General features: G+C 35.8%; 1 protein-coding gene across 1 annotated transcript; it reads left to right on the top strand.

Moving 5' to 3' along the window:
- The first annotated feature begins 1,160 nt into the window (after window positions 1–1,160).
- LOC139849372 (secreted RxLR effector protein 161-like) lies at window positions 1,161–1,841 on the top strand. Its single transcript, XM_071839030.1, has one exon. It carries the CDS (start codon window positions 1,161–1,163, stop codon window positions 1,839–1,841), a length of 681 nt encoding a protein of 226 aa, XP_071695131.1.
- The last annotated feature ends 21,195 nt before the right edge of the window (window positions 1,842–23,036 follow it).

Genomic DNA, 23,036 nt, shown 5'->3' with positions numbered 1-23,036 from the left:
TAATCGTTACATATATGTCTTGTTTCGAAATCATTAAGTTAGTAGTCTTATTTTTACATATGTATTTCATTGTTAATACACTTAATAATATATTTACTTATCATTTAACATAATTAACCAAGTGTATCAATATCTTAATATGATTCATATGTACCTAGTAAGACGTTGTTATAACGATAATCGTTATATATATCGTTTTCGAGTTTCTTAAATTAATAGTCTCATTTTTATGTATATAAGTCATTGTTAAAATACCTAATGAGATACATACTTATAATAAAATCATGTTAACTATATATATAACCATATATATGTCATCGTATAGTTTTTACAAGTTTTAACGTTCGTGAATCACCGGTCAACTTGGGTGGTCAATTGTCTATATGAAACATATTTCAATTAATCAAGTCTTAACAAGTTTGATTGCTTAACATGTTGAAAACACTTAATCATGTAAATAATAATTTCATTTAATATATATATAAACATGGAAAAGTTCGGGTCACTACAGTTTGACTATGAGGAAACATTTTCACCTGTTGTAAGACTCACATCAATTTGTTTGATTCAAGCAATAGTGGCAAGTATGAACCTTGAATTACATCAAATGGATGTAAAGACTGCTTTCCTCAATGGAAATCTAGAGGAAGAAATCTATATGGAACAGCTGACGGGGTTTCATTAAAGAAGGCCACCAGCATAAGGTTTGTAGATTGCTTAAATCAATATATGGCGCCAAGCAGTCATCAAGACAATGGTATATACATTTTCACAATGTGATCACGTCAGATGGCTTCAATGCGCTCAATAAAGATAATTGTGTTTATACCAAAAGGTCTAAAGGAATATTAGTCATATTGTCATTATATGTTGATGATATATTGATTGCTGGAAATGATAAGGAGTATGTTTTCGAGGTTAAAAGATGGTTATCATCTAACTTTTAAATGAAGGATATGTTTGAAGGTAAATATATCCTTGGAGTTAAGATTTCAAGGGATCGCTCAAGGAAGTTGTTGGCTCTTTCTCAAGAGACTTATATCAACAAGATTCTTGAACGTTTTAACATGCATAAATGTAACCCCATAGACACTCCTATGGCTATTGGTAATACGTTGAGCATAAGAGGGTGTCTATAAACTCCACAAGAGAAGCAAAAAATGAAAAATGTTTCTTATGTTAGTCCGGTTGGAAGTCTCATGTATGCTATGATGTGTACGAGACCGGATATCTGCTTTGCTATTGGCATGGTAAGCCGATACCAATCTAATCCATGTTTAACCCATTGGAAAGCCGTGAAAAGGATACTTAGGTATCTTAAGGGTACTAGTAATTACTCTTTGTGTTACGAAGGAAATGATCTGCAAATGAGAGGCTATACTGATGCTGATTGGGGAAGAGGCATGGATAAAAGAAAATCTACCTCTGGCTTTGTTTTTCTGCTAAACAAAGGTACTATATCTTGGAGTAGCAAGAAACAATCATGTATAGCATTATCTACAATGGAAGCTGAATTTGTGGCATTTTCAGCTGTTATACAAGAAGCTGTGTGGCTTATTATTATTTTGAGTAGTTTAGGGGTTGTTGGCAATACCATTAATCGATCATTGATATACTCTGATAATAAAGCTTCCATTGCATATTCAAAAGACTACAAGTTCCATTGTAAGATAAAGCACATAGACATAAAGTACAATTTTGTAAAGGACAAGGTTGCAAGAAAGGATGTAAGTATGCAGTACATATCTACGCATGATATGCTAGCAGATCCTTTGACAAAACCCATACCTAGAGATGCATTTGTTAAGCATGTTAGGTCTCATGGATTGCGTAGATTTTGATAAATGTACTGCTTTAATAAATGTACTTAAAAGTTTTAGTTTATATCCAATGCAATAAGTTTCTTTCTAAATCCTTGTGTTATTGTTCGCTCTTTGTGTTGCGGATCAAGAAAAGTATGTCAGATAGATACAAGATTAGCCCACTCACATGAGTAATCAATTCCATTTCATGTGACAAATGGAAAAGTGGTGTATATTACGCATATTGTTTTATTGACAATTGAGAGCTTAAGATTGAGATAATTATATGCCACATTTGTAAGTGTACCAATATTATGTGGATATTCAGAATTCACCCTATCTGTCATGAGTATCCAGGTGTGAGTTCTTAAGAGTTTTATGAGTAGATAAGTGAACTTGAGTTTTGAACATTGAGTATGTTTAAACTATCATATGTGCAACATTGATCTAAAGACATACCTCCATTGTGAAAGGAGAAATGTTGCAGCATGTGATTCATACCTCATGTGATCAAGACGACTAATAAGGGAGATAGAAGAAATGATCTCTACTTCTATTTTATGTGAGTCCCTTGAGGTATTAGTAACCTTAATTAATATCCTTACGACCTTTTCTTTCCTCTTGAAGCTTAGTTTAATGTTTGCTATCTTAAGGCGTTGCTTAAGGGTTATGAGTGATTCAACCTGACTGGACGTTCTTAGAAAAGCAAGTTGAGCTAAGGCCAATGGATTCTAAGAGAAAGGAAGATTATTTGAAGTTCACATTAACTTGTATTCATCGGTTGACCAATTATCTTTTGTCTTAGTGACTAGTCTTAGTGATAAATGATAATTGTGAATACAAAAGGGTTTTATAATTAAAACTGAGATCATGCGAGTTACTAACAGATGTATAGCAAATGAGCTCTTAAAGTATGTCGGTCGCACGACCTAATTTTTAGTATGAATGGTTTTATGTACCATACGGTAGGTTTCTCGAGATATAACACGTATATCGAATTCGTTTGTGTGCGAGTGGGAGATGTTGGAAATATTAATTTATTTACACCCACAAACTCTTGGAATACCTCATTAACTTAGAAGTTAATGAATGACTTGCTTGTGGCTTTTGAATGGAGAATTATGGTCTTCATTCTTATGGCTATATTATAAGGAGAGCCCATCTTTGTTGATCAAAACAAATAAAAGCAATAAGACTGATATAGATACACACAATTGAGTTGAGAGAAAAACGTGTTGGTACTTGGTAAACTATTGAAGGAAATTAAGTTGTGAGAACCGAAAGCCTTCCGTAATTGATTGCTTTCTCGACCGGTAATCTAAACCTCGATCATAATCGTTCCACTGCTAGTATTCGGTATGTCTCGAATCATTTATTTATACTACATGTTTATTTTTTGTTTTCATGGGGCAATCCGCCTGATCGCTGCGGGCGAGGATTCGAAGGATTGTTACCATTAGTGTAGGGCACCGTTCCAGACAAGCCACGTAGTTTAGATTTTAATTTTGTTGCAACTGTAATGGCCTGCGTGCCAGTTTAACTTTTTTGCTTTAAGCACCTTTTGTAATTTCACTATGTAACCATTTCTATGCATTGTTTTTTTTACGTTAATAAGTAAAGTAATCCAATATCTTCCTTAATGTATTGTTCGCGTCATTATGCGTATTATGTTCTTAAAACATAAAATTTCATTTACATACAAACCAACGTATACTCGTTTATACTCCAAATTTAATAATACTAACCGACGCTAAACTATTTTGCACATAGCCAATGCATTTCATTGCATTATTAAGTAAATTATTCAGAGTCTTCGAAGTGAACCAACTCTTAGGTTAGTGGGCAAGCAACCCCAATGCTTTTCATTTATAGTCCTGAATTGTAGTCTTCTAGTCTGCGAGAGTGTGTTGGTCTAGGCAAACCAATGCCTGTTACCCATCCTAGAATCTAGCCTTGTAACAAAACAAGCTTCTGCCACGCGAGAGCTAGAGATCATCCCTTAAGGAGGCAGGATGCACGTAATAGCTGTCATATTGTGCGTTGAAATGTAACCAAAGACTTCCATTCAAAAAATTAAATTTATTTATTACAAAATAAATCAAATTCTCAAGTCATATCCAAATGAAAATTTATTGCAACCATGAAAGAAATACAAATTGTCTTAAAAGTAAACAAAGAAATATTTTAAATGAACTAAAAAATGAAAGTGTTTAAAAGTCGGGGTGACCAATCCCTTGTGCTACAGCCTGACAATTATATATAACATCTTTTCAAATTGGTTGCATGCCAAGTACGAGGTATTCACTCTCCATTTAATCCTGCCAGGATATAGAACCCCGTTGCACTTATTCCAATAACTTCATAAGGACCTTCCCAGTTAGGCCCCAGCTTTCCAGTATTCTCTGCTCGACTTGCCTCATTGTTGCGCCACACATAAACTCCAATCCTGAACGACATAGGCTTAACGCGCTTATCAAAGTACTTAGAGACTTTCTTCTTGTTAATGGCTTCGCGTATGGCGGCTATTTCTCTGCGCTCTTCTAGCATATCTAGGTTAGCGTGTAAGCCTTCATTATTGCTTGACCCATAGAAGCTGTGTATGAGCTTCGTTGGAACCATTAATTTGGTGGGGATGACTGCTTCTGTCCCATAAACCAAGCTGAACGGTGTTTCACCTGTGCTGTTTTTATGAGTGGTGCGATGCGCCCACAAAATGAAATGTCCCGTTCTTATTGATTAAAAACGTTCCATATTAATTGATTTCGTTGCGAGGTTTTGACCTCTATATGAGACATTTTTCAAAGACTGCATTCGTTTTTAAAACAAACCATAACCTTTATTTCATAGATAAAGGTTTTAAAAAGCTTTACGTAGATTATCAAATAATGATAATCTAAAATATCCTGTTTACACACGACCATTACATAATGTTTTACAATACAAATATGTTACAACAAAATAAGTTTCTTGAATGCAGTTTTTACACAATATCATACAAGCATGGACTCCAAATCTCGTCCTTATTTAAGTATGCGATAGCGGAAGCTCTTAATAATCACCTGAGAATAAACATGCTTAAAACGTCAACAAAAATGTTGGTGAGTTATAGGTTTAACCTATATATATATCAAATCATAATAATAGACCACAAGATTTCATATTTCAATACACATCCCATACATAGAGATAAAAATCATTCATATGGTGAACACCTGGTAACCGACATTAACAAGATGCATATATAAGAATATCCCCATCATTCCGGGACACCCTTCGGATATGATATAAATTTCGAAGTACTAAAGCATCCGGTACTTTGGATGGGGTTTGTTAAGCCCAATAGATCTATCTTTAGGATTCGCGTCAATTAGGGTGTCTGTTCCCTAATTCTTAGATTACCAGACTTAATAAAAAGGGGCATATTCGATTTCGATAATTCAACCATAGAATGTAGTTTCACGTACTTGTGTCTATTTTGTAAATCATTTATAAAACCTGCATGTATTCTCATCCCAAAAATATTAGATTTTAAAAGTGGGACTATAATTCACTTTCACAGATTTTTACTTCGTCGGGAAGTAAGACTTGGCCACTGGTTGATTCACGAACCTATAACAATATATACATATATATCAAAGTATGTTCAAAATATATGTACAACACTTTTAATATATTTTGATGTTTTAAGTTTCTTAAGTCAGCTGTCCTCGTTAGTAACCTACAACTAGTTGTCCACAGTTAGATGTACAGAAATAAATAGATAAATATTATCTTGAATCAATCCACGACCCAGTGTATATGTATCTCAGTATTGATCACAACTCAAACTATATATATTTTGGAATCAACCTCAACCCTGTATAGCTAACTCCAACATTCACATATAGAGTGTCTATGGTTGTTCCGAAATATATATAGATGTGTCGACATGATAGGTCGAAACATTGTATACGTGTCTATGGTATCTCAAGATTACATAATATACAATACAAGTTGATTAAGTTATGGTTGGAATAGATTTGTTACCAATTTTCACGTAGCTAAAATGAGAAAAATTATCCAATCTTGTTTTACCCATAACTTCTTCATTTTAAATCCGTTTTGAGTGAATCAAATTGCTATGGTTTCATATTGAACTCTATTTTATGAATCTAAACAGAAAAAGTATAGGTTTATAGTCGAAAAAATAAGTTACAAGTCGTTTTTGTAAAGGTAGTCATTTCAGTCGAAAGAACGACGTCTAGATGACCATTTTAGAAAACATACTTCCACTTTGAGTTTAACCATAATTTTTGGATATAGTTTCATGTTCATAATAAAAATCATTTTCTCAGAATAACAACTTTTAAATCAAAGTTTATCATAGTTTTTAATTAACTAACCCAAAACAGCCCGCGGTGTTACTACGACGGCGTAAATCCGGTTTTACGGTGTTTTTCGTGTTTCCAGGTTTTAAATCATTAAGTTAGCATATCATATAGATATAGAACATGTGTTTAGTTGATTTTAAAAGTCAAGTTAGAAGGATTAACTTTTGTTTGCGAACAAGTTTAGAATTAACTAAACTATGTTCTAGTGATTACAAGTTTAAACCTTCGAATAAGATAGCTTTATATGTATGAATCGAATGATGTTATGAACATCATTACTACCTTAAGTTCCTTGGATAAACCTACTGGAAAAGAGAAAAATGGATCTAGCTTCAATGGATCCTTGGATGGCTCGAAGTTCTTGAAGCAGAATCATGACACGAAAACAAGTTCAAGTAAGATCATCACTTGAAATAAGATTGTTATAGTTATAGAAATTGAACCAAAGTTTGAATATGATTATTACCTTATATTAGAATGATAACCTACTGTAAGAAAAAAAGATTTCTTGAGGTTGGATGATCACCTTACAAGATTGGAAGTGAGCTAGCAAACTTGAAAGTATTCTTGATTTTATGTAACTAGAACTTGTAGAATATATGAAGAACACTTAGAACTTGAAGATAGAACTTGAGAGAGATCAATTAGATGAAGAAAATTGAAGAATGAAAGTGTTTGTAGGTGTTTTTAGTCGTTGGTGTATGGATTAGATATAAAGGATATGTAATTTTGTTTTCATGTAAATAAGTCATGAATGATTACTCATATTTTTGTAATTTTATGAGATATTTCATGCTAGTTGCCAAATGATGGTTCCCACATGTGTTAGGTGACTCACATGGGCTGCTAAGAGCTGATCATTGGAGTGTATATACCAATAGTACATACATCTAAAAGCTGTGTATTGTACGAGTACGAATACGGGTGCATACGAGTAGAATTGTTGATGAAACTGAACGAGGATGTAATTGTAAGCATTTTTGTTAAGTAGAAGTATTTTGATAAGTGTATTGAAGTCTTTCAAAAGTGTATAAATACATATTAAAACACTACATGTATATACATTTTAACTGAGTCGTTAAGTCATCGTTAGTCGTTACATGTAAGTGTTGTTTTTAAACCTTTAGGTTAACGGTCTTGTTAAATGTTGTTAACCCAATGTTTATAATATCAAATGAGATTTTAAATTATTATATTATCATGATATTATCATGTATGAATATCTCTTAATATGATATATATACATTAAATGTCTTTACAACGATAATCGTTACATATATGTCTCGTTTAAAAATCATTAAGTTAGTAGTCTTGTTTTTACATATGTAGTTCATTGTTAATATACTTAATGATATGTTTACTTATCATAGTATCATGTTAACTATATATATATCCATATATATGTCATCATATAGTTTTTACAAGTTTTAACGTTCGTGAATCACCGGTCAACTTGGGTGGTCAATTGTCTATATGAAACATATTTCAATTAATCAATTCTTAACAAGTTTGATTGCTTAACATATTGGAAACATTTAATCATGTAAATATCAATCTCAATTAATATATATAAACATGGAAAAGTTCGGGTCACTACAGTACCTACCCGTTAAATAAATTTCGTCCCGAAATTTTAAGCTGTTGAAGGTGTTGACGAATCTTCTGGAAATAGATGTGGGTATTTCTTCTTCATCTGATCTTCACGCTCCCAGGTGAACTCGGGTCCTCTACGAGCATTCCATCGAACCTTAACAATTGGTATCTTGTTTTGCTTAAGTCTTTTAACCTCACGATCCATTATTTCGACGGGTTCTTTGATGAATTGAAGTTTTTCGTTGATTTGGATTTCATCTAACGGAATAGTGAGATCTTCTTTAGCAAAACATTTCTTCAAATTCGAGACGTGGAAAGTGTTATGTACAGCCGCGAGTTGTTGAGGTAACTCTAGTCGGTAAGCTACTGGTCCGACACGATCAATAATCTTGAATGGTCCAATATACCTTGGATTTAATTTCCCTCGTTTACCAAATCGAACAACGCCTTTCCAAGGTGCAACTTTAAGCATGACCATCTCTCCAATTTCAAATTCTATATCTTTTCTTTTAATGTCAGCGTAGCTCTTTTGTCGACTTTGGGCGGTTTTCAACCGTTGTTGAATTTGGATGATCTTCTCGGTAGTTTCTTGTATAATCTCCGGACCCGTAATCTGTCTATCCCCCACTTCACTCCAACAAATCGGAGACCTGCACTTTCTACCATAAAGTGCTTCAAACGGCGCCATCTCAATGCTTGAATGGTAGCTGTTGTTGTAGGAAAATTCTGCTAATGGTAGATATCGATCCCAACTGTTTCCGAAATCAATAACACATGCTCGTAGCATGTCTTCAAGCGTTTGTATCGTCCTTTCGCTCTGCCCATCAGTTTGTGGATGATAGGCAGTACTCATATCTAGACGAGTTCCTAATGCTTGCTGTAATGTCTGCCAGAATCTTGAAATAAATCTGCCATCCCTATCAGAGATAATAGAGATTGGTATTCCATGTCTGGAGACGACTTCCTTCAAATACAGTCGTGCTAACTTCTCCATCTTGTCATCTTCTCTTATTGGCAGGAAGTGTGCTGATTTGGTGAGACGATCAACTATTACCCAAATAGTATCAAAACCACTTGCAGTCCTTGGCAATTTAGTGATGAAATCCATGGTAATGTTTTCCCATTTCCATTCTGGGATTTCGGGTTGTTGAAGTAGACCTGATGGTTTTTGATGCTCAGCTTTGACCTTAGAACACGTCAAACATTCTCCTACGTATTTAGCAACATCGGCTTTCATACCCGGCCACCAAAAATGTTTCTTGAGATCCTTGTACATCTTCCCCGTTCCAGGATGTATTGAGTATCTGGTTTTATGAGCTTCTCTAAGTACCATTTCTCTCATATCTCCAAATTTTGGTACCCAAATCCTTTCAGCCCTATACCGGGTTCCGTCTTTCTGAATATTAAGATGCTTCTCCGATCCTTTGGGTATTTCATCCTTTAAATTTCCCTCTTTTAAAACTCCTTGTTGCGCCTCCTTTATTTGAGTAGTAAGGTTATTATGAATCATTATATTCATAGATTTTACTCGAATGGGTTCTCTGTCCTTCCTGCTCAAGGCATCGGCTACCACATTTGCCTTCCCCGGGTGGTAACGAATCTCAAAGTCGTAATCATTCAATAATTCAATCCACCTACGCTGCCTCATATTCAGTTGTTTCTGATTAAATATGTGTTGAAGACTTTTGTGGTCGGTATATATAATACTTTTGACCCCATATAAGTAGTGCCTCCAAGTCTTTAATGCAAAAACAACCGCGCCTAATTCCAAATCATGCGTCGTATAGTTTTGTTCGTGAATCTTCAATTTTCTAGACGCATAAGCAATCACCTTCGTTCGTTGCATTAATACACAACCGAGACCTTGCTTTGATGCGTCACAATAAATCACAAAATCATCATTCCCTTCAGGCAATGACAATATAGGTGCCGTAGTTAGCTTTTTCTTCAATAACTGAAACGCTTTCTCTTGTTCATCATTCCATTCAAATTTCTTCCCTTTATGCGTTAATGCAGTCAAGGGTTTTGCTATTCTGGAAAAGTCTTGGATGAACCTTCTGTAGTAACCAGCTAGTCCTAAAAACTGGCGTATGTGTTTCGGAGTTTTCGGGGTTTCCCACTTTTCAACAGTGTCTATCTTTGCCGAATCTACCTTAATACCTTCTTTGTTCACTATGTGACCGAGGAATTGAACTTCTTCCAACCAAAATGCACACTTTAAAAACTTAGCATACAATTCTTCCTTCCTCAATACTTCTAACACCTTTCTCAAATGTTCACCGTGTTCTTGGTCATTCTTTGAGTAAATAAGTATGTCATCAATGAAAACAATGACAAACTTGTCAAGGTATGGTCCACACACTCGGTTCATAAGGTCCATGAACACAGCTGGTGCATTAGTTAAACCAAACGGCATGACCATAAACTCGTAATGACCGTAACGTGTTCTGAAAGCAGTCTTTGGAATATCATCTTCTTTCACCCGCATTTGATGATACCCGGAACATAAGTCAATCTTTGAATAAATAGACGAGCCTTGTAGTTGATCAAATAAGTCATCGATTCTCGGTAGTGGGTAGCGGTTCTTGATGGTAAGTTTGTTCAACTCTCGGTAGTCGATACACAACCTGAATGTACCATCTTTCTTCTTGACAAACAAAACAGGAGCTCCCCACGGTGATGTGCTTGGTCGAATGAAACCACGCTCTAAAAGTTCTTATAATTGGCTTTGTAGTTCTTTCATCTCGATGGGTACGAGTCTGTAAGGAGCACGAGCTATTGGTGCAGCTCCTGGTACAAGATCTATTTGAAATTCAACGGATCGATGTGGGGGTAATCCCGGTAATTCTTTCGGAAATACATCGGGAAATTCTTTTGCGATGGGAACATCATTGATGCTCTTTTCTTCAGTTTGTACTTTCTCAATGTGTGCTAGAACAGCATAGCAACCTTTTCTTATTAGTTTTTGTGCCTTCAAATTACTAATAAGATGTAGCTTCGTGTTGCCCTTTTCTCCGTACACCATTAAGGGTTTTCCTTTTTCTCGTATAATGCGAATTGCATTTTTGTAACAAACGATCTCTGCTTTCACTTCTTTCAACCAGTCCATACCGATTATCACATCAAAACTCCCTAACTCTACTGGTATCAAATCAATCTTAAATGTTTCGCTAACCAGTTTAATTTCTAGATTCCGACATATATTATCTGCTGAAATTAATTTACCATTTGCTAATTCGAGTAAAAATTTACTATCCAAAGGCGTCAATGGACAACTTAATTTAGCACAAAAATCTCTACTCATATAGCTTCTATCCGCACCCGAATCAAATAAAACGTAAGAAGATTTATTGTCAATAAGAAACGTACCCGTAACAAGCTCCGGGTCTTCCTGTGCCTCTGCCGCATTAATATTGAAAACTCTTCCGCGGCCTTGTCCATTCGTGTTCTCCTGGTTCGGGCAATTTCTAATAATGTGGCCCGGTTTTCCACATTTATAACAAACTACATTGGCATAACTTGCTCCGACACTACTTGCTCCGCCATTACTCGTTCCAACACCATTTGTTCCTTTCGTTCTGTTAACCCCTGGTCCGTAGACATCACACTTCGCCGCGCTATGACCATTTCTTTTACACTTGTTGCAAAATTTGGTGCAGAACCCCGAGTGATACTTTTCACACCTTTGGCATAGCTGCTTCTGATTGTTGTTGTTGTTGCGGTTATTATTGTTGTTAAGATGATTGTTGTGGTTGTTGTTGTTGTTGTTGTTGTTGTTGGGCCGTTTGTTGTAGTTGCGATTGATGTTGCGATTGTTAGGATAGTTGTTGCGATTATTGTTATAATTGCTGTTGTTGTTGTATTGGTGATTCTTATCACCGTTTTCCTCCCACTTTCTTTTGACTTGCTTCACATTGGCCTCTTCAGCAGTCTGTTCTTTAATTCTTTCTTCAATCTGGTTCACTAGTTTGTGAGCCATTCTACATGCCTGTTGTATGGAGGCGGGCTCGTGTGAACTTATATCTTCTTGGATTCTTTCCGGTAATCCTTTCACAAACGCGTCGATCTTCTCTTCCTCATCTTCGAATGCTCCCAGACACAATAGGCACAATTCTGTGAATCATCTTTCGTACGTGGTAATATCAAATCCTTGGGTTCGTAACCCTCTAAGTTCTGTCTTGAGCTTATTGACCTCGGTTCTGGGACGGTACTTCTCGTTCATCAAGTGCTTGAATGCTGACCACGGTAGTGCGTACGCATCGTCTTGTCCCACTTGCTCTAGATAGGTATTCCACCATGTTAACGCAGAACCTGTGAAGGTATGCGTAGCGTACTTCACTTTGTCCTCTTCAGTACACTTACTTATGGCAAACACCGATTCAACCTTCTCGGTCCACCGTTTCAATCCGATCGGTCCTTCGGTTCCATCAAATTCCAAAGGTTTGCAGGCAGTGAATTCTTTGTAGGTGCATCCTACACGATTTCCTGTACTGCTAGATCCAAGGTTATTGTTGGTATGTAGCGCAGCCTGTACTGCGGCTATGTTTGAAGCTAGAAAAGTACGGAATTCCTCTTCATTCATATTCACGGTGTGTCGAGTAGTCGGTGCCATTTCCTTCAAAATAGTTAAATGGAACAAGTTAATCATACAGAATATTAAGAGTAGTTAATAGTATTTCGTAGCATAATATGAACTCATTTATAAAAGCTTTTTCTTCATATTAGCGTTTTATAAGTTTAAATTCGGGTAGTACCTACCCGTTAAGTTCATACTTAGTAGCTAATATACAATTCAACTACTACAATTCTATATGAAAACTGATTATAATAATATTTCGCATTCAAACTTTTATACAATATTTTACAAACTTACAATACCGCTTATTTTACATAAAGCATGAAATATAGCACACAATAACTTTGATACAAGATAGTTGTGAAGATAATTCTAGCTAGTACACAGGTCGTTCAGCAAAGGCAATAAAGACACGTAATTCATACGTCCAGAAACAAGTCATGCATTCTGGTTTTACTAGGACTACTTCCCATCCTTGGTCTTGTGCAACATAACCGTTATGGCCGTTGATAAGACAGCGTGTTGTAACATCATCAAAGGGACGAGGGTTACGTAATGTCCAACAGTCCCGTAACAATCTAAAAACCTCATTTCTTACCCCAATTACCGACTCCGTCACTTGTGGGAACGTTTTGTTTAATAGTTGTAGCCCGATGTTCTTGTTCTCACTTTGGTGAGAAGCGAACATTACTAATCCGTAAGCATAACATGCTTCTTTATGTTGCATGTTAGCCGCTTTTTCTAAATCACGAAGTCCAATATTCGGATATATTGAGTCAAAATAATTTCTTAACCCATTGCGTAAAATAGCATTTGGGTTCCCCGCAATATATGCGTCAAAGTAAACACATCGTAACTTATGGATTTCCCAATGTGATATCCCCCATCTTTCAAACGAAAGTATCTTATAAACCAAGACATTCTTGGAACGTTCTTCGAATGTCTTACAAACTGATCTCGCCTTAAATAGTTGTGCCGAGGAATTCTGACTGACTCTAGACAAGATTTCATCAATCATGTCTCCGGGTAGGTCTCTTAAAATATTGGGTTGTCTATCCATTTTGCGTTTTTATACTGTAAAATAGACAAGAGTTAGATTCATAAAAAAAAATACTTATTAATACAAGCAATTTTTACATATATCATAAAGCATAAGCACACTACATTACATATATTACACCACATGAATACAACTATCTTATTCCGACTCGCTTGTTTCTTCTTCTTCGGTTTTGGTTCGTTTTGCCAAGTTTCTAGGGATATATGATTTTCCCCTAATACGAGCCGTCGTTATCCACATTGGTTTAGAAAAACCTGGTGGTTTAGAGGTTCCCGGGTCATTGTTACAACTTAAGGACTTCGGGGGTTGACGATACATATAAAGTTCATCGGGGTTGGAATTAGATTTCTCTATTTTTATGCCCTTTCCCTTATTATTTTCTTTTGCCTTTTTAAATTCAGTTGGGGTAATTTCTATAACATCATCGGAATTCTCGTCGGAATCCGATTCATCGGAGAATTGGTAATCCTCCCAATATTTTGCTTCCTTGGCGAAAACACCATTGACCATAATTAACCTTGGTCGGTTGGTTGAGGATTTTATTTTACTTAACCGTTTTATTATTTCCCCCACCGGTTCTATTTCTTCATCCGGCTCTGATTCTTCTTCCGGTTCCGATTCTTCTTCCGGTTCCGACTCTTCTTCCGGTTCCTCTTCGGGAACTTGTGAATCAGTCCACGAATCATTCCAATTTACATTTGACTCTTCATTATTATTAGGTGAGTCAATGGGACTTGTTCTAGAGGTAGACATCTATCACATAATATCAAACGCGTTAAGAGATTAATATATCACATAATATTCACATGTTAAAAATATATAGTTTCCAACAAAATTTGTTAAGCAATCATTTTTCAAGTAAACACGGTCGAAGTCCAGACTCACTAATGCATCCTAACAAACTCGATAAGACACACTAATGCAAAATTCTGGTTCTCTAAGACCAACGCTCGGATACCAACTGAAATGTCCCGTTCTTATTGATTAAAAACGTTCCATATTAATTGATTTCGTTGCGAGGTTTTGACCTCTATATGAGACATTTTTCAAAGACTGCATTCATTTTTAAAACAAACCATAACCTTTATTTCATAGATAAAGGTTTTAAAAAGCTTTACGTAGATTATCAAATAATGATAATCTAAAATATCCTGTTTACACACGACCATTACATAATGGTTTACAATACAAATATGTTACAACAAAATAAGTTTCTTGAATGCAGTTTTTACACAATATCATACAAGCATGGACTCCAAATCTCGTCCTTATTTAAGTATGCGATAGCGGAAGCTCTTAATAATCACCTGAGAATAAACATGCTTAAAACGTCAACAAAAATGTTGGTGAGTTATAGGTTTAACCTATATATATATCAAATCATAATAATAGACCACAAGATTTCATATTTCAATACACATCCCATACATAGAGATAAAAATCATTCATATGGTGAAAACCTGGTAACCGACATTAACAAGATGCATATATAAGAATATCCCCATCATTCCGGGACACCCTTCGGATATGATATAAATTTCGAAGTACTAAAGCATCCGGTACTTTGGATGGGGTTTGTTAGGCCCAATAGATCTATCTTTAGGATTCGCGTCAATTAGGGTGTCTGTTCCCTAATTCTTAGATTACCAGACTTAATAAAAAGGGGCATATTCGATTTCGATAATTCAACCATAGAATGTAGTTTCACGTACTTGTGTCTATTTTGTAAATCATTTATAAAACCTGCATGTATTCTCATCCCAAAAATATTAGATTTTAAAAGTGGGACTATAACTCACTTTCACAGATTTTTACTTCGTCGGGAAGTAAGACTTGGCCACTGGTTGATTCACGAACCTATAACAATATATACATATATATCAAAGTATGTTCAAAATATATTTACAACACTTTTAATATATTTTGATGTTTTAAGTTTCTTAAGTCAGCTGTCCTCGTTAGTAACCTACAACTAGTTGTCCACAGTTAGATGTACAGAAATAAATCGATAAATATTATCTTGAATCAATCCACGACCCAGTGTATACGTATCTCAGTATTGATCACAACTCAAACTATATATATTTTGGAATCAACCTCAACCCTGTATAGCTAACTCCAACATTCACATATAGAGTGTCTATGGTTGTTCCGAAATATATATAGATGTGTCGACATGATAGGTCGAAACATTGTATACGTGTCTATGGTATCTCAAGATTACATAATATACAATACAAGTTGATTAAGTTATGGTTGGAATAGATTTGTTACCAATTTTCACGTAGCTAAAATGAGAAAAATTATCCAATCTTGTTTTACCCATAACTACTTCATTTTAAATCCGTTTTGAGTGAATCAAATTGCTATGGTTTCATATTGAACTCTATTTTATGAATCTAAACAGAAAAAGTATAGGTTTATAGTCGAAAAAATAAGTTACAAGTCGTTTTTGTAAAGGTAGTCATTTCAGTCGAAAGAACGACGTCTAGATGACCATTTTAGAAAACATACTTCCACTTTGAGTTTAACCATAATTTTTGGATATAGTTTTATGTTCATAATAAAAATCATTTTCTCAGAATAACAACTTTTAAATCAAAGTTTATCATAGTTTTTAATTAACTAACCCAAAACAGCCCGCGGTGTTACTACGACGGCGTAAATCCGGTTTTACGGTGTTTTTCGTGTTTCCAGGTTTTAAATCATTAAGTTAGCATATCATATAGATATAGAACATGTGTTTAGTTGATTTTAAAAGTCAAGTTAGAAGGATTAACTTTTGTTTGCGAACAAGTTTAGAATTAACTAAACTATGTTCTAGTGATTACAAGTTTAAACCTTCGAATAAGATAGCTTTATATGTATGAATCGAATGATGTTATGAACATCATTACTACCTTAAGTTCCTTGGATAAACCTACTGGAAAAGAGAAAAATGGATCTAGCTTCAATGGATCCTTGGATGGCTCGAAGTTCTTGAAGCAGAATCATGACACGAAAACAAGTTCAAGTAAGATCATCACTTGAAATAAGATTGTTATAGTTATAGAAATTGAACCAAAGTTTGAATATGATTATTACCTTATATTAGAATGATAACCTACTGTAAGAAACAAAGATTTCTTGAGGTTGGATGATCACCTTACAAGATTGGAAGTGAGCTAGCAAACTTGAAAGTATTCTTGATTTTATGTAACTAGAACTTGTAGAATATATGAAGAACACTTAGAACTTGAAGATAGAACTTGAGAGAGATCAATTAGATGAAGAAAATTGAAGAATGAAAGTGTTTGTAGGTGTTTTTGGTCGTTGGTGTATGGATTAGATATAAAGGATATGTAATTTTGTTTTCATGTAAATAAGTCATGAATGATTACTCATATTTTTGTAATTTTATGAGATATTTCATGCTAGTTGCCAAATGATGGTTCCCACATGTGTTAGGTGACTCACATGGGCTGCTAAGAGCTGATCATTGGAGTGTATATACCAATAGTACATACATCTAAAAGCTGTGTATTGTACGAGTACGAATACGGGTGCATACGAGTAGAATTGTTGATGAAACTGAACGAGGATGTAATTGTAAGCATTTTTGTTAAGTAGAAGTATTTTGATAAGTGTATTGAAGTCTTTCAAAAGTGTATAAATACATATTAAAACACTACATGTATATACATTTTAACTGAGTCGTTAAGTCATCGTTAGTCGTTACATGTAAGTGTTGTTTTTAAACCTTTAGGTTAACGGTCTTGTTAAATGTTGTTAACCCAATGTTTATAATATCAAATGAGATTTTAAATTATTATATTATCATGATATTATCATGTATGAATATCTCTTAATATGATATATATACATTAAATGTCTTTACAACGATAATCGTTACATATATGTCTCGTTTAAAAATCATTAAGTTAGTAGTCTTGTTTTTACATATGTAGTTCATTATTAATATACTTAATGATATGTTTACTTATCATAGTATCATGTTAACTATATATATATCCATATATATGTCATCATATAGTTTTTACAAGTTTTAACGTTCGTGAATCACCGGTCAACTTGGGTGGTCAATTGTCTATATGAAACATATTTCAATTAATCAATTCTTAACAAGTTTGATTGCTTAACATATTGGAAACATTTAATCATGTAAATATCAATCTCAATTAATATATATAAACATGGAAAAGTTCGGGTCACTACACAAAACACTTGGGAGCTCATCGACCCACTCATTACCATATATGCCCAGGCGCGCTTTTATCCCCTTTACAATATCTCGGTTTGTTACTTCACATTAGCAATTGGCCTGCGGGTGAGCGACGGAAGTAAAAGACTATTTGATATTCATCTCTTGACACCAGCTCCAGAAAGGCTCGCATTCAAACTGAGTACCATTGTCGCTGACAATTTCATTGAGAATACCAAACCTGCACACAATATCTTCCCAAAAGAAGTTATAGATGCACATTCCAATAATTGTTGCCAATGCCTTTGCCTCCACCCACTTGGTGAAATAATCAATTGCCACCACCAAGAATTTTATTCCTCCTAAGCAAGCAATGATAATGTGAATACTGTTAAAGCGCGTATATTGTAAAGTATTACATAAGTGTTTTATTTCTAGCGTACCTAAGCACGTAGTAACAGGACCGACAACGTCGATGGCCCATTTGCTGAATGACCATGCTGCCGTTATTGGTATCATGGGATTTCACCGTGCTCGACTTATTGGCGCGTGCAGTTGACATGATTGGCATGTCCTTATAGTTTCTGTTGCGTCGCTGTGAATGGAGGGCCAGTAATACCCTATGCGCATCAATTTTGCAGCAATTGTTCTGTACCCAGAGTGTAAAGCACAAAAGCCTTTGTGAACTTCTCGAAGCACCACTTTAGCTTGATAAGGTCTGATGCACAACAGGCTTGGGTCTAAATAGGATTTCCTGTAAAAAACGCCTTCAATTAATGCATACATGGGAGCTTTCATGTGAACTTTCCGCGCTTCTTTTTCGTCTGCAAGAAGTTCACCCTCGGTTAAGAATTTCATCAATGGTGTCATCCAATTCGGACTTTCCTCCTCAATTGGTGCAACATTTACTTTCTCATCAATAAACTTTTCTATTAACACTTTCACCCATACGTTTTTGCTCAGATGATCGAAGGCCAAAGCAGCCAGTTTTCTTAGCGCATCCGCTTTCTTATTCTACCCCCTGGGTACCTGCGTTAATCTAAAAACATCAAATTCGTTTGCTAATTCATGCACCAGTTCCATGTATCGCTGCATAGAAGCTTCATGCGCTCCAAACGATCCATTAACCTGGTTAGCGACCAACTGCGAGTCAACATATGCGTCCAAGTGCTTTATTCCGAGCTGTTGCGCTATGCGCATCGATTCGAACAAAAACAAGAAATACCCACTTTGTATTAAGGCCTAAAAAACAAGAAAGATTCGAACTTTATCGGCAAAAAATCCAATTCGTCGGTTAGAATTGAAGAACAAGTAATTACGAAGACGGTGCAAAAGGAATCAAGAGAATCGGAGCTAAAACAAAGATTTCATAGTGAAAACGGTGAAAGACAAGAAATCAAGTTACGATCCAGGAATTTCGGCTGACTAGGCAAGCCAAACGGCCTGCCAAACGGCCTACCAAACTGCTTGTCTGGTTCACAAACGGCATGCCACACGCTGTAACGACCCTACTTTTTATGTTATTCTTTACCGTTTATATTTAACTTCTGTTTACTGGTATTCGTGCCACGTCATTTTTATGACTTATATTATTATTTGAATAATAATATTTTTCTTATTATGTGTCATTGTAAGACCCTAATCATCATTGTACAGCAGTGTAAATATGGTACATAGAGTGTGGGTATTGTTGTATAATTAAACAGAAGTCAGAAACTGTCCAGCACCTTATGCGCGCCGCACTCACCTAAGGGAGCACGCCGTGCACCCTTTACTGTAGCCGGATTCTGTTTCATTTATTGAGATATTTTGAAGGGCTCTTTGGTAATTTCACTTGTGGACAAGTTTAAGGACAGTAGATCAGATATTGGGGTAGCATTCACTCCAATTCCAACAACCTTATCCTTTCCACTTCAATTTAAGAGAGAGAGAGAGAGAGAGAGATTCTTGTGTGAAAAAGCTCAAGCAAAGGAAGGAGGAGCTAGTTTTGGGTCTTAGCTCGAGTTTTAAAGTTGTTCATCTAATCACTAGCTACGTTGTGATTGTGGTGGTATGCTCTAATCTTTATTTCCTTATTTTAATTTGTTTAAGGGTTAGGGTTTGAGTTAGTGATGAACATAAAACCCATATTTGGTGATTTTGGATGTTCTTGGGTAAAATTAAGTCATGAGGACTCAAAGTTGACTAACCTAGAGTTTTGAAATGATAAATGTGTTTATGTGTCTGAATTTGCTAGTTAATTAATAGCACACCTAGTTATTTAGCAAATGGGTGTTGTTTGGGTTTGAAGATGACTCAAAATGGGTTTGTTGGTTTTAAAATGGTCAAAATGTTAATGATTGACCTAGTTGGGAAAAATGGGTATTAAATACCCTTATTGTGTGTTAGTTAGTGTTGTTGGACCTTAAGCACTAGCTTTTAGTGATTTATGATGGTCTTGACCTTAATGAGATGGTTTTGGCGATAATGGGGCATTTAATGCATTTAATTCATTAAATGCACATAAGTGAATTGTTGGTATTTAATCCAACTAGTTTGTGTGTTGATTGAGTACTTATTGTATTAGGTACTTTGCCTTGAAGCTTGCGAAAGTATAAAACATTCACCGAAGGCGTTAAGGTGAGTGGGATGATTATATGCGTATGTATATAATGTATTAATTTGTATGCTATGGTATGAACCAAAGAGCCGGTAGTGCCATAGTATGTGCGTTTGTGCTATGATGTGAACCAAAGAGCCGGTAGCGTTATAGTACGTGTGTTGTAGTGTAAACCAAAGAGCCGGTAGCACTACAGCATGAGTTGTTAGAGTGTGAACCAAAGAGCCGGTAGCACTTTAACGCTAGTATGACTCGAGTTGTGATGTGAACCAAAGAGCCGGTAGCATCATAACCGATGCGTATGGTGTGAACCAAAGAGCCGGTAGCACCATGACGCGAGAATGGTTAACCATGGTTGTGTATTGTTATGTAGCATATTGTATCATGTCGATTATATGTTATTGATTACCCTAGTTGCGGCTTGTTAGAGATTATTAGCTTTGTACATGAGATGGTATGCTATGTGTAAGTGATTGCAAGTAGGTATATTATATATATATATATATATATATATATATATATATATATATATATATATATATATATATATATATATATATATATATATATATATATATATATATATATGAGTATAATTATTGCATTCACTAAGGTTTGCTTACCATCTCGTTGTTTATTTTTTTATAGGCTCTGGCGGAGATAAGGGTAAGGGCATTCGTACGGATTAGAGATCCCGTTTGTTTGTTAGGGGACGCTTTTGGATGTTATAGCTTTTGGAGTCCGACCAAGATTTGGGTAGTTTAAAACCCAAACACCATGCTCATAGTGTCGTTTGGAATTTAAACTAGTGTAGTCGAAACTCATATTTTTGTATGAAACTCGTATTACGGCATATGTGGGTCCGGTTTCGTAAAACTTATTTTATTATTGAATCGTGTGAGTTTTAACCATTATAACATGTTGTTAAAAGCGTTTCGTCTAAATATGTCGGGAAGTGGGAGATCTTTATTTGAAAATTTACAAAACCGGACAGAACTGAATTAGGCCTGTGCGCGCTGCGTACCCTAAGGTGGTGCGCGTGGCGCACTCTTTTGAATAAAAAAAATAAAAATTTTATTGTTTCGCGTAATCGGTTGGTTATTGGTTTGGGTTGTTACAAGTGGTATCAGAGCATGGTCTAAGGGATTTAGGCTACTTGAGATAGGTGCCTAGACTTAGACTTTAATGTGTATGCGTTTAATGCGGGACTTGTAGGAGACGGGTCGGAGTTGATTAGTGCTTAGGTTTATGTGAACTAACCTTGCGCTCATTATTTTGTGTTGTGTTAGCCATCATCAAGCGAGATAGACATTGTACTAGCAAGTTACTGCGACGTGCTCGCATAACAATGATTAGCTACCATTGTTACGGGTTCAAATCATGTCAAACAAGCGATGTACGACGATTGTTGAGCAAGATGGGGTAGTGTGGTGTATATGTATATACATATGTGTTAAGTCCTTTCGTTTCGTTGCTTAATCTTTTCCGTTTTATAGTATGAAGACGAGAAACAGACCCGAGAACAATGAAGGGGGTACGAGCGAGGATGTCGAGTTTACGGCCAAGGTTGAGGCCATTATGCAAAGGCGTCATGCGGCATTCTTGGAGGATGTTAAGAAGATGTTCTTGGATTCGATTAACGAACAAGTACTTAATCTAGTCAAGGAACAAGTTAAGATTGTTCTTAAAGAGGATAATGCTGGAAGGCGAGATTTCTACTATAAAAACTTCAAAGATGCTCAACCTCCCACCTTTGAAGGTGAACGAGACCTACTCAAGAGTGCTCGATGGATCTCTGATATGGAGGGGGCCTTTCGTACTAGCGAGTGCCCTCTCGATAAAAAGATGAGGTTTGGTAGTAACATGATGAGGGGTGATGCCAAGTTGTGGTGGGACGCGAAAATTCGACTTTATGGCGAAGAACAAAGTATGGGTTTGACGTGGGACGAGTTTAAAGAAGAATTTTTCAAGGAGTATCTAACTTTGGCCGATCTTTCAAAACTTAATGACGAGTTACGTACTTTAAGGCAAGGGTCAATGGATTTGAACACTCTCAAGTCCACTTTCTTATCAAAGACCCAATTTTGCCCGGAGTATGACGGGAATGATCATATGTTGAAAGAAGATTTCTACCGAACCTTGAATGATAACTATCAAGAAAGGATTAGTAGGAATTCGACGAAGACTTTTGGTGAATTGATATCACTAAGGGTTTTGAGTCGCTTGCTCCAAGAAAGAGTGACTTCACCTTTGGCAAACGAAAATTTGAAGCTACTAGCCACTCGAACAAGAAGAGCAAGAGTGTGACCGAGAGCGTCGGTAGTGTGAGAAAGGGGGCTTCTAAGGGTTTTGGACCCACGTGCTACAATTGTGGTCGACAAGGGCACTTGGCCCGTGATTGTACGAACTCATCTTCCAACAAAATCGTTTGTTTTAATTGTAACAAAGAAGGGCACAAGAGGCCGTAGTGTCCCAATTTGCACAACGATAATGTTAAACGGCTAGAGAAGGCGGCGGGTACGGCTAGGGGTCACAATTATTTGATGACCAATGAGGAAGCCAATCAATCTAACGAAGTTGTCTCAGGTTCTTTCATGGTTAATTCTAATCCGGCAAGGATACTCTTTGATAGTGGTGCTAACTTGTCGTTTGTTTCACCAAAATTTGTGCCTAAACTTAATAAACCATTAGCTAAGTTAAGTCGTCCGATAGAAGTTGAAATAGCAGATGGAAAGATGGTGCTAGTGGTTGATGTGTGTAAAAATTGTAATGTTGTGTTTGGTGTCGAAAACTTTAAAATTGATCTCGTTCCGATGACTTTGGGTGATTTTGATA

Source organism: Rutidosis leptorrhynchoides, chromosome 5 (assembly GCF_046630445.1).
Source record: "Rutidosis leptorrhynchoides isolate AG116_Rl617_1_P2 chromosome 5, CSIRO_AGI_Rlap_v1, whole genome shotgun sequence".
Lineage (NCBI taxonomy): Eukaryota > Viridiplantae > Streptophyta > Magnoliopsida > Asterales > Asteraceae > Rutidosis > Rutidosis leptorrhynchoides.
This window is presented reverse-complemented; position numbering and strand designations above follow the sequence as displayed.

Coding starts and splice junctions, on each gene's coding strand:
- LOC139849372 (XM_071839030.1), top strand. CDS start 1,161: ATGAAAAATGTTTCTTATGTTAGTCCGGTTGGAAGTCTCATGTATGCT.